General features: G+C 44.0%; 1 protein-coding gene across 1 annotated transcript in view; it reads right to left on the reverse strand.

Annotated features, from left to right (window-relative positions):
- The window catches only part of LOC119279580 (pentatricopeptide repeat-containing protein At5g46100-like), a 4,244-nt gene extending 3,887 nt beyond the window's left edge, over positions 1 to 357 (reverse strand). The window contains exon 1 of the mRNA XM_037560778.1: positions 9 to 357. Coding sequence (XP_037416675.1) covers positions 9 to 278 — 270 coding nt within the window. The 5' untranslated portion in view covers positions 279 to 357. The remainder of the gene's footprint in view (positions 1 to 8) is intronic.
- Positions 358 to 14,612: the final 14,255 nt, after the last annotated feature.

Raw genomic sequence — 14,612 nt, forward strand, 5'->3', positions numbered from 1 at the left:
AGGTCGGCGTTGGAGGGGAAGAGCGCGCGCGAGCGGGAGAGGAGGGAGGTGGCGAGGGGGAGGAGGCCGGCGGAGGCGAGGCGGGAGGTGAGGAGGGAGACGGTGTCCGGGGAGGGGAGGATTTGTGTGGGCGCGGAAGTGGAGACGGGCGCGGCGGTGGCCGCGTCGAAGAGGGCGAGCGCGCGGCGGGGATCACGCTCGGCGCGGACAAGGCGGTGGAGGTGTTCGGCGGTGAGGTTCTTGGGCCATTTAGTCGGGGTGAGGTTCGCCGGCGGCATTGGGGGGTTGGAGGGATGAGAAGCAGGTTTGCCGGCTTGCCGCTTTGGCGTCGGCGGCACAGGTCTCTACACAGGGAGGCGGCGGGGCCGGTTTTTGCTTCAGCTATTTCCGCCTACGAACCTTTCAACGCGCTCAGGCCAACTCCAAGGCACGGCCCAAACGGACGTTTGCTTTTGGTCCGTTTGGGTCACCATGTTCGTCCGGTTTTCTAGATGCGGCGGCCGTGTGACCAACTCGTGGTCGCATTTCGATTGCATCTTGTCCGTTCAACGAGCACAGTATGCATATAAAATGGTTCAAATCAAATATAGCAAATTGTTATACGTAGTCTTTTACAACCCAATTAAAAGGAAAAACAATATTAAATAGTCTTACAATCCAATTGAAATTTGTTTTGCATGAAAATAAATTAAAATGATAGATCTATTGTTGCCAATGTGAGTCTACATGTGCTCAACCAAGTCATCCTGGAGCTGGACATGAGTATGCCAATGACGCAATTCCCGATGAAGCTCGACAAACTGTTCAAAGGTTGCACATGCTCAGGCTCAACATTTTCACCCTGGAAATCAAACCCTTGGTCGTAGATGCTATCATCGCGCTCATCCTCCACAATCATGTTGTGCATGATCGCACGATCAGTCATCACCCCCCAAAGCTTCTTCGCGCTCCATGTCAACGCAGGGTTACGAACTATACCCCACCGAGACTGAAGCACACCGAAAGCACGCTCCACATCCTTCCTAGCACTCTCCTGCATTTAGACAAACCTTTGTCTCTTCTTTCCTTGCGGATTGGATATGGTCTTCACAAGAGTGGACCACTGAAGATAGATACCATCAGCTAGGTAATATCCCTTTGTAATGGTGGCCATTGACCTTAAAGTTGACCTCCGGGGATTGGCCTTTTGCAAGCCTTGCAAACACCGGAGACCGCTAAAGAACACTAATATCATTCTGAGAACCAGCCATGCCGAAGAAAGAATGCCATATCCAGAGATTTTGTGAAGCCACAGCTTCAAGTATAACAGTGGCACCTTTCACATGCCCCTTGTACTGCCCCTACCAAGCAAATGGACAATTCTTTCACTTCCAGTGCATACAATCTATAGTATCAAGCATGCCCGGAAAGCCCCTCTCGGCATTAATCGCCAACAACCTCTCTGTATCAGCGGCATTTGGCTCTCTGAGGTACTCAGGGCCGAACACTTCCACCACGGCCGTGCAAAAGCTATACAAACATACTCATCCACAAGATCACCAGGAATTCCATATGCAAGCATGCGGATAGGGGTCGTGCATTTCTGGTACGAAGAGAAACCAAGCTTCCATAGGGCATCCTCTTTACACTCAAAGTATGGGGCATGCGCGACCACTCCCTCGCGAATACAATTGAACACATGCCTTCTCATTCGAAATCGGCGACGAAATTGATGTGGCCTGAAGAGTGCACCATCCATAAAGTAATCGGCATAGAGAAGGGTGTGACCTTTCTCCCTATTGCGGTTCAAGGCCAAACATGGCCGGGGATTGATCCCCTGTACCGAGTGCGCTTCCTACTAATGTGTTCATGTACAGCCAACGCAGCCACCGGCTCTTCATCATCCGATGAGCAAATGAAGTTGTGAAAGAAAAACTCATCACTATTAACCATTGTATCTTGTGAGCAATCCAGCGAACGCCTTGCGGTCGTGCTGGAGGCGCGGCTAGATAGTGCATGTCCTGCTTCCTAGCAGGCAGGAAAGCAAGGTTTTGGGTGTCAATGGTGCTGGAGGGCGCCCCGCGGCAACGAACGGCCGGCCTAAGGAGGTTCGGGACGACGGGCGACGCCGGCAGCGTAGTATCTCTCCCACCGGCACCAAGGAGAACGCCGACCAAATGCTTTCCAGAACGCCGGTGCGGAGACAGTTATGGCATGGCGTGGTGCTGGTTGGGACGACCCTTGTGGAAGATGATGCGGCCGGGGAGGGTGGTGGCGGTGGCAATGTCGGGAGGGGGGGCGAAGGGAGGAAGAGGAAGAGAAAAGGGGGTATGTCTCCCCGATGGGCGGGCCAAGGCAGGACAAGGGCACGCGCCGATCGCATCTGCGCGTGTCCGTTCGGCTGCAAACTCGATCCAAAGTTGGGTCGGGAATGGGTCGAAAGCGGATAGAAAACGGACGGCGGTCCATTTGCGGCCGCGCGTTGGAAGGCCTGCTTTGTCCATTTACCCCCAAACGGACACGGGCGGACCATTTGGGGTCGTGCGTTGGATTTGGCCTCAGGGCATCTCCATCAACCCGCATGAGTCTACGGACACAGATGCGGGAGGTAGTCATCCAACGCTAGTCGCATACATTTTCACAACAATTCAAACTAACCGGACGAAATTCGTGCAAACACGGCCGAATTACATGCAAACTCGACTGGATTTCATACAAACCAGACGCAAACGGTTACATTTTGGAAATATTTTAACTGAAAAGTTAAAACTATGTGCACGTACGGTCGTGCGGAGCTCCACTCCCACGACATGGGTACACTACAATAATCTATGGACGGTCGTGGCGGATCCCTTCGTCACCGGACTACAGGGAGTCCCAGAGGCATATTCTCCCCCCGTATCTTCCCTATGTCCGGCTGTGCTACTCACCGGAGTGTGGCGAAGAGGGTGCTTCAGACGGAGGGGCACTACAAAAAAAAAGACACATGCGTGACATTTTGGGCCGAACAAAAAAACATTGTCATGCATATGACACTTCTATGACGATAATTGTGACAAAACCCGGTATCATCATAGATGTGGTGGGATCCTACATCTATGACAAAAAATCATGACAGAAAATGGGCTTTTCGTCCTGGGCGGGCCAGAGACGCGGCTGCATGACATTCTTTGGGCCGTCCATGATGGAAAAAACCATGGTAGAAGCGAGGGCGAGGAAAATATCGGGGAGTTCCTGGTTACGGTGGGTGGTCGGGGCCAAGCGATGCATGGAGGTTTGCGTGTTTCTCTCGTACACATACGCGCGTGTGTGCGAGGCGTTGCACTCTAACTGAACCCGAGCGAGGAGTTCGCCTACTGAACCAGAGCGATTGCACTGCAGGCTATGTGTTACTGAACCCGAGCGATTGATCTGTGGCTGTTAACTGAACCCGATCGAGCGATTCCTTCGCTACTGCTACTAATTGAAGCCAATCGAACCTTCTGCCTCTTGATGAATGATACATCTCCAACGTATCTATAATTTATGAAGCATCCATGCTATATTATTATCTGTTTTGGATGTTTATGAGCTTTATTATACATTTTTATATTACTTTTGGGACTAACCTATTAACCGGAGGCCCAGCCCATATTGCTGTTTTCTTGCCTATTTCAGTGTTTCGAAGAAAAGGTATATCAAACGGAGTCCAAACAGAATGAAACCTTTGGGAGCGTGATTTTTGGAATGAACGTGATCCAGGAGACGTGGAGCTAAAGTCAAGGAAGCTTCGAGGTGGCCACGAGGGTGGGGGGCGCCCCCACCCCCTACTGGGCGCGCCCCCTGTCTCATGGGCCCCTCGAGACTCCCCCGACCGACTTCTTTCGCCTACATATTCCCATATACCCTAAAAACATCAAAGCGAACAATAGATCGAGAGTTCCGCCGCCGCAAGCCTCTGTAGCCACCAAAAACCTCTCGGGAGCCTGTTCCGGCACCCTGCCGGAGGGGGGGATCCCTCACTGGTGGCCATCTTCGTCATCCCGGCGCTCTCCATGACGAGGAGGGAGTAGTTCACCCTCGGGGCTGAGGGTATGTACCAGTAGCTATGTGTTTGATCTCTCTCCCTCGTGTTCTCTCTATGGCACGATCTTGATGTATCGTGAGCTTTGCTATTATAGTTGGATCTTATGATGTTTCTCCCTCCTCTACTCTCTTGTGATGAATTGAGCTTTCCCTTTGAAGTTATCTTATCAGATTGAGTCTTTAAGGATTTGACAACATTTGATGTATGTCTTGTCGTGCTTATCTGTGGTGACAATGGGATATCACGTGATCCACTTGATGTATGTTTTGGTGATCAACTTGCGGGTTCCTCCCATGAACCTATGCATAGGGGTTGGCACATGTTTTCGTCTTGACTCTCTGGTAGAAACTTTGGGGCACTCTTTGAAGTACTTTGTGTTGGTTGAATAGATGAATCTAAGATTGTGTGATGCATATCGTATAATCATGCCCATGGATACTTGAGGTGACAATGGAGTACCTAGGCGACATTAGGGTTTTGGTTGATTTGTGTCTTAAGGTGTTATTCTAGTACGAACTCTATGATAGATTGAACGGAAAGAATAGCTTCGTGTTATTTTACTACAAACTCTTGAATAGATTGAGCAAAAAGTATAACTTTGAGGTGGTTTCGTACCCTACCATAATCTCTTCGTTTGTTCTCCTCTATTAGTGGCTTTGGAGTGACTCTTTGTTGCAAGTTGAGGGATAGTTATATGATCCAATTATGTTATTATTGTTGAGAGAACTTGCACTAGTGAAAGTATGAACCTTAGGCCTTGTTTCCTACCATTGCAATACCGTTTACGCTCACTTTTATCATTAGTTACCTTGCTATTTTTATATTTTCAGATTACAAAAAACTATATCTACCATCCATATTGCACTTGTATCACCATCTCTTTGCCGAACTAGTGCACCTATACAATTTACCATTGTATTGGGTGTGTTGGGGACATAAGAGACTATTTGTTATTTGGTTGCAGGGTTGTTTGAGAGAGACCATCTTCATCCTACGCCTCCCACGGATTGATAAACCTTAGGTCATCCACTTGAGGGAAATTTGCTACTGTCCTACAAACCTCTGCACTTAGAGGCCCAACAACGTCTACAAGAAGAAGGTTATGTAGTAGACATCAAGCTCTTTTCTGGCGCTGTTGCCGGGGAGGTGAGTGCTTGAAGGTATATCTTTAGATCTTGCAATTGAATCTTTTTGTTTCTTGTTTTATCACTAGTTTAGTTTATAAAATAAAACTACAAGAAAATGGAATTGAGTTTGTCTCATACGCTTCATTTTTTAATATCTTTCGTGAGAATGATGGAAAGGAAAATTGTGCTCAAGTGCTAGAAGAAGAAGTCTATAAAATGTTTGGTACTAAATCTTTGAATGATGATCATGATTGCAATGTTGTTAGTATGAATTCCTTGAATATCCATGATGCTAATGATATGCAAAGCCACAAGCTTGGGGAAGCTATGTTTGACGAAGATGACATTTTTTGTCCCCCAAGTTTTCATGAGAATATTTATTATGATGAAAACATGCCTCCTAGTTATGATGATTATATTGATGAAAGTGGGTTTGGAAGAGTTTCAACTTTAGGAAGTAGTGATCCCACTATTTTGGAGGATGTTGAATCTTATTGTGATGAATATGAAAGTGGAATTGGAAGAGTGTCAACTTTATTTAGTGATGATTCCACTATCTTGGAAGAGGTTTTAATTGATTATGAGAACAAAGTTGCTATCTATGATGATTATTATGATGACTTGTATGCTATTAAGAATAATGATAACCATGAAACTTGTCATCATGATTTTAGTTTTCAATTGGATTATGCTTCACATGATAGTTATTCTGTTAAGTTTGCTCCCACTACTATTGATGAGAATAAATTTGCTTATGCGGAGAGTAATAAATTTTCTATGCTTGTAGATCATGAAAAGGATGCTTTATGTGCTGATTATATTGTTAAATTCATTCATGATGCTACTAAAAATTATTATGAGAGAGGAACATATGCTTGTAGGAATTGCAATAATATCAAGTTTCCTCTCTATGTGTTGAAAATTTTGAAGCTATGCTTGTTTTACCTTCCTATGCTTGTTGATTATTGTTCCCATAAGTTGTTTGCTCACAAAATCCCTACGCATATGAAGTGGGTTAGACTTAAATGTGCTAGTCATATGCTTCATGATGCTCCCGTTATGTTTCAATTCTTATCTTTTATGTGAGCATCATTGTCATCATCATGCCTAGCTAGAAAGGCATTAAAGAAAAGCGCTTGTTGGGAGACAACCCAATATTTATCCTTACTGTTTTTGTGTGTTCACATGATTATGCTACTGTATTAATCATGTTTTATAGCTTTTGTTTCAATAAAGTGCCAAGTAAGACCTTTAGGATAGCTTACGGTGATAGTTGTGTTGATCCTGCTGAGAATCAAAAACTTTTGCACCCCGTAAATTAGTTTTGATAATTCACATAAACGTGATTATGATCTGATTCGTTTTGTTCTGGATTTGTACACAAATTTCTTAGGACTTCCTAATTTGGTAGGATTTTTGGAGTTCCAGAAGTATACGTTTGATACAGATCACTACAGACTGTTCTGTTTTTGACAGATTCTGTTTTCTATGTGTTGTTTGCTTATTTGGATGAATCTATGAGTAGTATCGGAGGGTATGAACCATAGAGAAGTTGGAATACAGTAGATATTACACCAATACAAATTTAGAATGAGTTCACTACAGTACCTAAGTGGTGGTTTTATTTTCTTATACTAACGGAGCTTTATTTTCCTATACTAACAGAGCTTACGAGTTTTCTGTTGAGTTTTGTGTTGTGAAGTTTTCAAGTTTTCGGTAAAGATTCGATGGACCGTGGAATAAGGAGTGGCAAGAGCCTAAGCTTGGGGATGCCCAAGGCACCCCAAGGTAATATTCAAGGACAACCAAGAGCCTAAGCTTGGGGATGCCTCGGATGACATCCCCTCTTTCGTCTTCGTCTATCGGTAACTTTACTTGGAGCTATATTTTTATTCACCACATGATATGTGTTTTGCTTGGAGCGTCATTTTATCTTGTTAGTATTTGCTTGCTATTATTTAGAATAATGTTTTGCATCTTTATTTTCAATAAAAATGTCAAGGATAGCCTTTATCATGCTTATTTGGCTAGTATACATGTTGCTGTTTGAAAACAGAAAGTTTACCGTTGTTGCAAAAATTCCCTAGAAAAGTCAGAGAATGGTATAATGTTGAAACTTTTCGCATATTGAGCTCTGATAAATATTCTACAGAGTAGTATTTTTCTCATAATTTTTGGAGTTAGGGAAGTATGATGAATCTTGCATTCTTTACAGACTATACTGTTTTGGCAGATTGCTGTTATGTTTGCATTGTTTGCATATGTTTGCTTGTTTAATTATTCTATTTGGGGACAGGAGTATTAAATATGCAGAGACATTTAGTATGCAATGTTGAATAATAATTTTAGTGATTTATTACAGTAGAAAATGATAAGGTTTTGCATTGGTTTATACTAACTTATCTCACGAGTTCTTGTTGAGTTTTATGTGGATGAAGTTTTTGAGAAATAGAGAAACCATGATATGAGAGGAATTAAGGAGACACAAAAGTTCAAGCTTGGGGATGCCCAAGGCACCCCAAGATAATATTCCAAGAAGTATCAAGCATCTAAGCTTGGGGATGCCCCGGTAGGCATCCCACCTTTCTTCTTCAACAATTATCGGTTAGTATCGGTTGAACCTAAGTTTTTGCTTCTTCACATGAGTCGTGCTATCCTTGCAATGTCATTTTATTTTGTTTTGCTTGTTGTTTGAATAAAATACCAAGATCTGAAATTCTTAAATGAGAGAGAGTCTTCACATAGTTACATAATTATTTAGCTACTCATTGATCTTCACTTATATTTTTTTTGGAGTAGTTTGTCATTTACTCGTGTGCTTCACTTATATCCTATGAGTAAATGTTTGAATGAGTTGAATGTCATAAATCTGAAATTATATATGTTTCATTTGCTTATCCCATGGGGAGTAATGACTTCACATCTAAGGTGTAGAGGTTGTAAATTTATTAAAGGTTAGCAAGCATTGTATTGGTCATTTGAACAATTCATGAAAGAATATTGAAGGAAGAGATATTTCATGTATAAATATACTATCCTAGACATCTTTTATAATTGTGAGCACTCATTAAGTATGACATGCTAAAGAGTTGATGTTGGACAAGGAAGACAACGTAATGGGTTATGTTTTCTCACATCTTAGTTAAAGTATATTGTCATGGATCATTCAAACATGTTGAGCTTGCCTTTCCCCCTCATGCTAGAAAAAATTCCTTGCACCAAGTAGAGATACTACTTGTGCTTCCAAATATCCTTAAACCCAGTTTTTGCCATGAGTGTCCACCATACCTACCTATATGCGGTATTTACCTGCCGTTCCAAGTAAATTTGCATGAGCCAAACTCTAAACCTTCAAATAATAACCTGTTTTGTATGCCCGAATCGCTTATGTAGCGACTAGGGGCTGTCAATATCTTCCATGCTAGGTGGGTTATTCTCAAGATGAGTGGACTCCGCTCATCATTCACGAGAAAAAATGTCTGGTAACCGGGATTCCCAGTCCCATGATCAAAAGATCAAAATCAAATCAAAAATAATTAAAACAAAACTCCCCCAGGACTGTTGTTGGTATGGACGGTGCCCTGTTGTGTCGGATGGCCGTGGAGTGTGATTGTTGGTGGAGGGGGAGTAAAAACTTTACCATTTTGTTTGGGAACCGCCTATAATGTATGTAGTATGGAAGATATTGGGAACTCTTGGTTGTTATGTTGACAATGAGATCATACCTCTCAAAATTATTTATCTCTATTTCAAAATCAAGCTCTGGCACCTATGCAAATCCCTGCTTCCCTCTGCGAAGGGCCTATCTTTTACTTTTATGCAAGAGTCAAGGTGCTCTTCACCTTTCCCTTTTTCATTTTATCCTTTGGCAATCACCTTGTGTTGGAAAGATCCCGATATATATATATATATATATCCAATTGGATGTAAGTTAGCATGAACTATTATTGTTGACATCAACCAAAGGTGAATATGTTGGGAGGCAACATTATAAGCCCCTACCTTTCTCAGTGTCCGATTAAAACTCCATAACCATAAGTATTGTGTGAGTGTTAGCAATTGTAAAAGACAATATGATAGTTGAGTATGTGGAGTTTGCTAAATCAAAGCTCTGACGTAGACCCTTCCTGAAAATAGGATGAATTGTAATTGTTTGATGACTGAGAATGAAGTTTGCTAGTTTTCAAGAAAGTTTATGGTTTATGCTTTAACATGCGAATAGCTTGTTACTTGATCTTGAGAAGTTTTATGAGATGAACTACTGTTATGACATATAATCATGCTAGAAAAGGTGATTGAAATTATCATTAATCAAACTTGTGCACCTGCTAGCATTCACACTTCATAAATTCTTTCTTTTATCATTTACCTACTCGAGGACGAGCAGGAATTAAGCTTGGGGGTGCTGATATGTCTCCAACGTATCTATAATTTATGAAGCATTCATGCTATATTATTATCTATTTTGGATGTTTATGGGCTTTATTATACACTTTATATTATTTCTGGGACTAACCTATTAACCGGAGGCCCAGCCCATATTGCTGTTTTCTTGCCTATTCCAGTGTTTCGAAGAAAAGGAATATCAAACGGAGTCCAAATGGAATGAAACCTTCAGGAGCGTGATTTTTGGAATGAACGTGATCCAGGAGATGTGGAGCTGAAGTCAAGGAAGCTTTGAGGCAGCCACGAGGGTGGGGGGCGCGCCCCCTGTCTCGTGGGCCCCTCGAGACTCCCCCGACCGACTTCTTTCGCCTATATATTCCCATATACCCTAAAAACATCAAAGCGAACAATAGATCGGGAGTTCCGCCGCCACAAGCCTCTGTAGCCACCAAAAACCTCTCGGGAGCCCGTTCTGGCACCCTGTCGGAGGGGGGATCCCTCACCGGTGGCCATCTTCATCATCCCGGCGCTCTCCATGACGAGGAGGGAGTAGTTCACCCTCGGGGCTGAGGGTATGTACCAGTAGCTATGTGTTTGATCTCTCTCTCTCTCTCGTGTTCTCTCTATGGCACGATCTTGATGTATCGCGAGCTTTGCTATTATAGTTGGATCTTATGATGTTTCTCCCTCCTCTACTCTCTTGTGATGAATTGAGATTTCCCTTTGAAGTTATCTTATCGGATTGAGTCTTTAAGGATTTGAGAACACTTGATGTATGTCTTGCCGTGCTTATCTGTGGTGACAATGGGATATCACGTGATCCACTTGATGTATGTTTTGGTGATCAACTTGCGGGTTGCGCCCATGAACCTATGCATAGGGTTTGGCACATGTTTTCCTCTTGACTCTCCGGTAGAAACTTTGGGGCACTCTTTGAAGTACTTTGTGTTGGTTGAATAGATGAATCTGAGATTGTGTGATGCATATCGTATAATCATTCCCATGGATACTTGAGGTGACAATGGAGTATCTAGGTGACATTAGGGTTTTGGTTGATTTGTGTCTTAAGGTGTTATTCTAGTATGAACTCTATGATAGATTGAATGGAAAGAATAGCTTCATGTTATTTTACTACGGACTCTTGAATAGATCGAGCAGAAAGGATAACTTTGAGGTGGTTTCGTACCCTACCATAATCTCTTCGTTTGTTCTCCGCTATTTGGAGTGACTCTTTGTTGCATGTTGAGGGATAGTTATATGATCTAGTTATGTTATTATTTTTTAGAGAATTTGCACTAGTGAAAGTATGAACCTTAGGCCTTGTTTCCTACCATTGCAATACCGTTTACACTAACTTTTATCATTAGTTACCTTGCTGTTTTTATATTTTCAGATTACAAAAACCTATATCTATCATCCATATTGCACTTGTATCACCTTCTCTTCGCCGAACTAGTGCACCTATACAATTTACCATTGTATTGGGTGTGTTGGGGACACAAGAGACTCTTTGTTATTTGGTTGCAGGGTTGTTTGAGAGAGACCATCTTCATCCTATGCCTCCCACGGATTGATAAACCTTAGGTCATCCACTTGAGGGAAATTTGTTACTGTCCTACAAACCTCCGCACTTGGAGGCCCAACAACGTCTACAAGAAGAAGGTTGTGTAGTAGACATCAATGAACAGTGAGCGTTGTTGGGGGGGGGGTGGATGAACAGTTCTTGGTGGGGGGTTGGATGAACAGGACCTCGTGGTAGTAGAGGTCATTGCCGCTGGATGAACAGGACCCCGATCGATCGAGCCGGTTGGGGGTGGATGAACAGGACTCCGTGGAGGGCTGGATGAATAGGACCCCATGGAGGGCTAGTTGAAAAGTAGCCGGTGGAGGGCTGGATGAACAGTAGCCCGTGGAGGGGTGGTTGAATAGGACCCCATGGAGAGGGCTGGTTGAACAGTAGCCGGTGGAGGAACGGTGGAGGCTGGATGAACAAGAGCCCGTGGATGAACAGTCGCATGTGGAGGCTAGAGGAGGTCGACAGTGGATGAGCAGTAGCCCATGGAGGCTAGAGGAGGTCGACGATGGAGATGAACAGTAGTCCGTGGAGTCCCGTTTTGCGGTATGCCACACCCCTCCCGATGAACAGGACCCCCATTTCGACCGTAACACTCCAACACAAGTCTGTTTCCTCCGTTTTGCGGTACACCACACCCCTCTCGATCAACAGGACCCCGTTTCGACCGTAGTAGGTCCAACAGAAGTCCGTTTCCTCCGTTTTGCGGTACGCTAGACCCCTCCCGGCGAACAGGATCTTGTTTCGACCGTCGTCGGTCGAACACAAGGCTGTTTTCTCTGTTCTGTGGTACTCTAGGCCTCGTTTCGATCGGCTGTTCCGTCCAAGCAGGCACGCATTCCGTTCTGACCCAGCCGGTTGGCTCCCGATGAACACGACGACGCAGTTTCTCCGTTCCGACCCAGCCATGTACACGAGCCCTGGCCGTACCTATGCACGAGTAGGCATTCGAGACCCCGCTCGTATGTACGTATGTGGCCATATTTACTTTCTTGTACCCTGGTTGTACGTACGTGTACATGCTACGTGCGCACCTCTACTACGACACGTGCCCTTCCTTACTCTGCCATGGTTCATCGCTGCAGCCTACAGACAGACTGATCGACCAGTATGTACGTACACGTTCGCGGCCAGAATGACAACGCTACATACGCTTTGACCGGGTGGGTCCCAGCGGTCAGGGAGGATAAGGACGCACTTCCTTGCGTGCGAAGATATAGCTGGTTAGTCCCAGCTGTCAGAGGGAGGAATCGTTTTTATTTTGCGAGTAATAAGGAGGCACTTCCTTGTTTTCGAAGATGTAGTTGGTGGGTCCAGCTGTCAGCCTCACCGGCTAAAGTCCTCTTCCGATGGTTGTCCTTCATTGACCATGTTGACCATGCCGCACCGAGAGCACCAAGGTGGTGGACGATGGCAAGGCCTAGGAAGGGAACAATGTGGAGCCGGGGAAGACGCGGCAGTGGATGCCCACGCAGAGGGGAGTACGTGGGTTGACTGCTTCAGCTGCAGTGTAAGGCTGCCATCGCCGGAGAATAACAGGAGGTGTGGGTGAGTATAGAGGGATGGCACGGCCAGCGGTGGCAGCACAGCCGGACACGGGAGGCAGGAGCAGGCGGCACGGCCGGCGCTGGTTTGGGCGGCTGGAGCAAGAAGACCAGAGGTTGAAGAAGCATGACGGCCGTTGGATGGACATCGTACGGTCACTGCAGCTAGAATCGTTTATATTGACTAAGTTGACAAAGCCCTTGGTACGCGTCAACTTAGTAGGCCCACAGGCCAGCCTCCGAAACGGTGCGCCCCACATGTCAGGGGAGGATCTTTTTTGGGCGGCTGAAGCAAGAAAATCTAAGATTGAAGAAGAAGCAAGACATCCGTTGGATGGAGATCGAACGACCACTGCTGCTAGAACCGTGTGTTGACTATAAGTTGACAAAGCCTTGCATACGCGTCAACTTAGTTTTTTTAGAGACACATCAACTTAGTAGGCCCACAAGTGTGTGGCAGAGAACATATAGCCCATTTGCGATTTGTAAGAATGTACAACCCATTTTTGAATTCTAATGGAATTTACTACAGCCCATTTACAGTTTGTTAAAAGTACACCCCATTTTCTAGCTAGGACAACGATTAATAATTTCAACCAACTGTTCAAAATAGAATTCAATAAAATTTCCCACATTTTGATGGGATCCGAAATATTTTTATCCTGAAATTTCTAGTCAGATTAAATATAATTTCAAAATAAATTTGTATTACTAAAAATCTGATGAAATATTGCGCGCGCAACAAGTAATGAAATTAAAAATTTCAAAATCCAAAAATAATATTTTTTAAAACTAATTATGTGTTTGGTTCATTTTTTTTATAGTTGTTGCCCAATTTTTATAATCACATCTCATTTATAATTTCTTAAAACTCATTTTCTTGTTAAGCCAAATGCATCCCTCCTATGAAAGATTTGCAGCCCAGCGGGGCGGAGAATAACAAGTTGACCCGGATATTGTGTACAACTGTTGGCCCAGTTGCATTGCCGATGTTCAAAAAAAGGCATGTGTAGTACTATACAACTTTACATGGCTACTCAGCCCACATTCAGCGACACCGAAAATGCCCAAACAAGGCTTGTGTACAAATTTTTGATGTCACTAAGCTCAATCAATAACTTAAGAAAAAAATTAGAGTATAGTGGAACCTAACTAAAAGATGTCACGAGCGAAGAAATAATTGAACGGGTCCAACTTGTGCGCATGTGTGTGTGTGTGAGAGAGAGAAAGAGTGTAACATCCTAAATTTTCAATTTGGGATGTTATACATTAGATCATCATTGCATATCATATTTTATTGCATTTTGGCTTGATCCTAGAAATTCTACGCAACTCAAGGACCCACGGAGAGAGTTGGGGATTTCATTATTTTCATATTTGAGTTTTCTCAAATTTTGAAAAGAGGATCCGTTTGATTTTAATTATTTTCTCTTCAAATATTTCTTTTATAAAAATAAAAGAGAGGGAATAAAATGACTTTCCCAAAATAAAGAAATATTGGAGATTTAATATTAAAATCAAATAGGAATTTTATTCGGAGTTTTATCGCTATTTTATTTGAATTAGGAAAAATATGCGTTTTTCAAAATTGCATTAGAGGCCCAAATAAATATTCACTTTGTCCGCTATATTTTTAGAGGACGGAGAAATTTATTTCAGGATTTTTGGAGTTCGTTTAGTATTTCTTTAATTTATTTTTTTGCACGGAATTATTTAAAAAAAAAGATACCGCCTTACCGGGCCGTGTTCAATCCGGACACCTCACCCCGGGCGGCCTTTAAAGCCGCGAGGCCCGAGCCGCCGCCAGCCTCACCCGAAACCCTAGTCGCCCGCCTCGCCTCGATTTCCGTGCCACCGCCACCAGAATCCGCCGCCGCCGCCGCTGATCCCTGAGCCGCCGGAGCCCCGCGCCGCCGATCCCCGCCGCCACCCGACCC

Source organism: Triticum dicoccoides, chromosome 3B, assembly GCF_002162155.2.
Source record: "Triticum dicoccoides isolate Atlit2015 ecotype Zavitan chromosome 3B, WEW_v2.0, whole genome shotgun sequence".
NCBI classification, from domain to species: Eukaryota; Viridiplantae; Streptophyta; class Magnoliopsida; order Poales; family Poaceae; genus Triticum; species Triticum dicoccoides.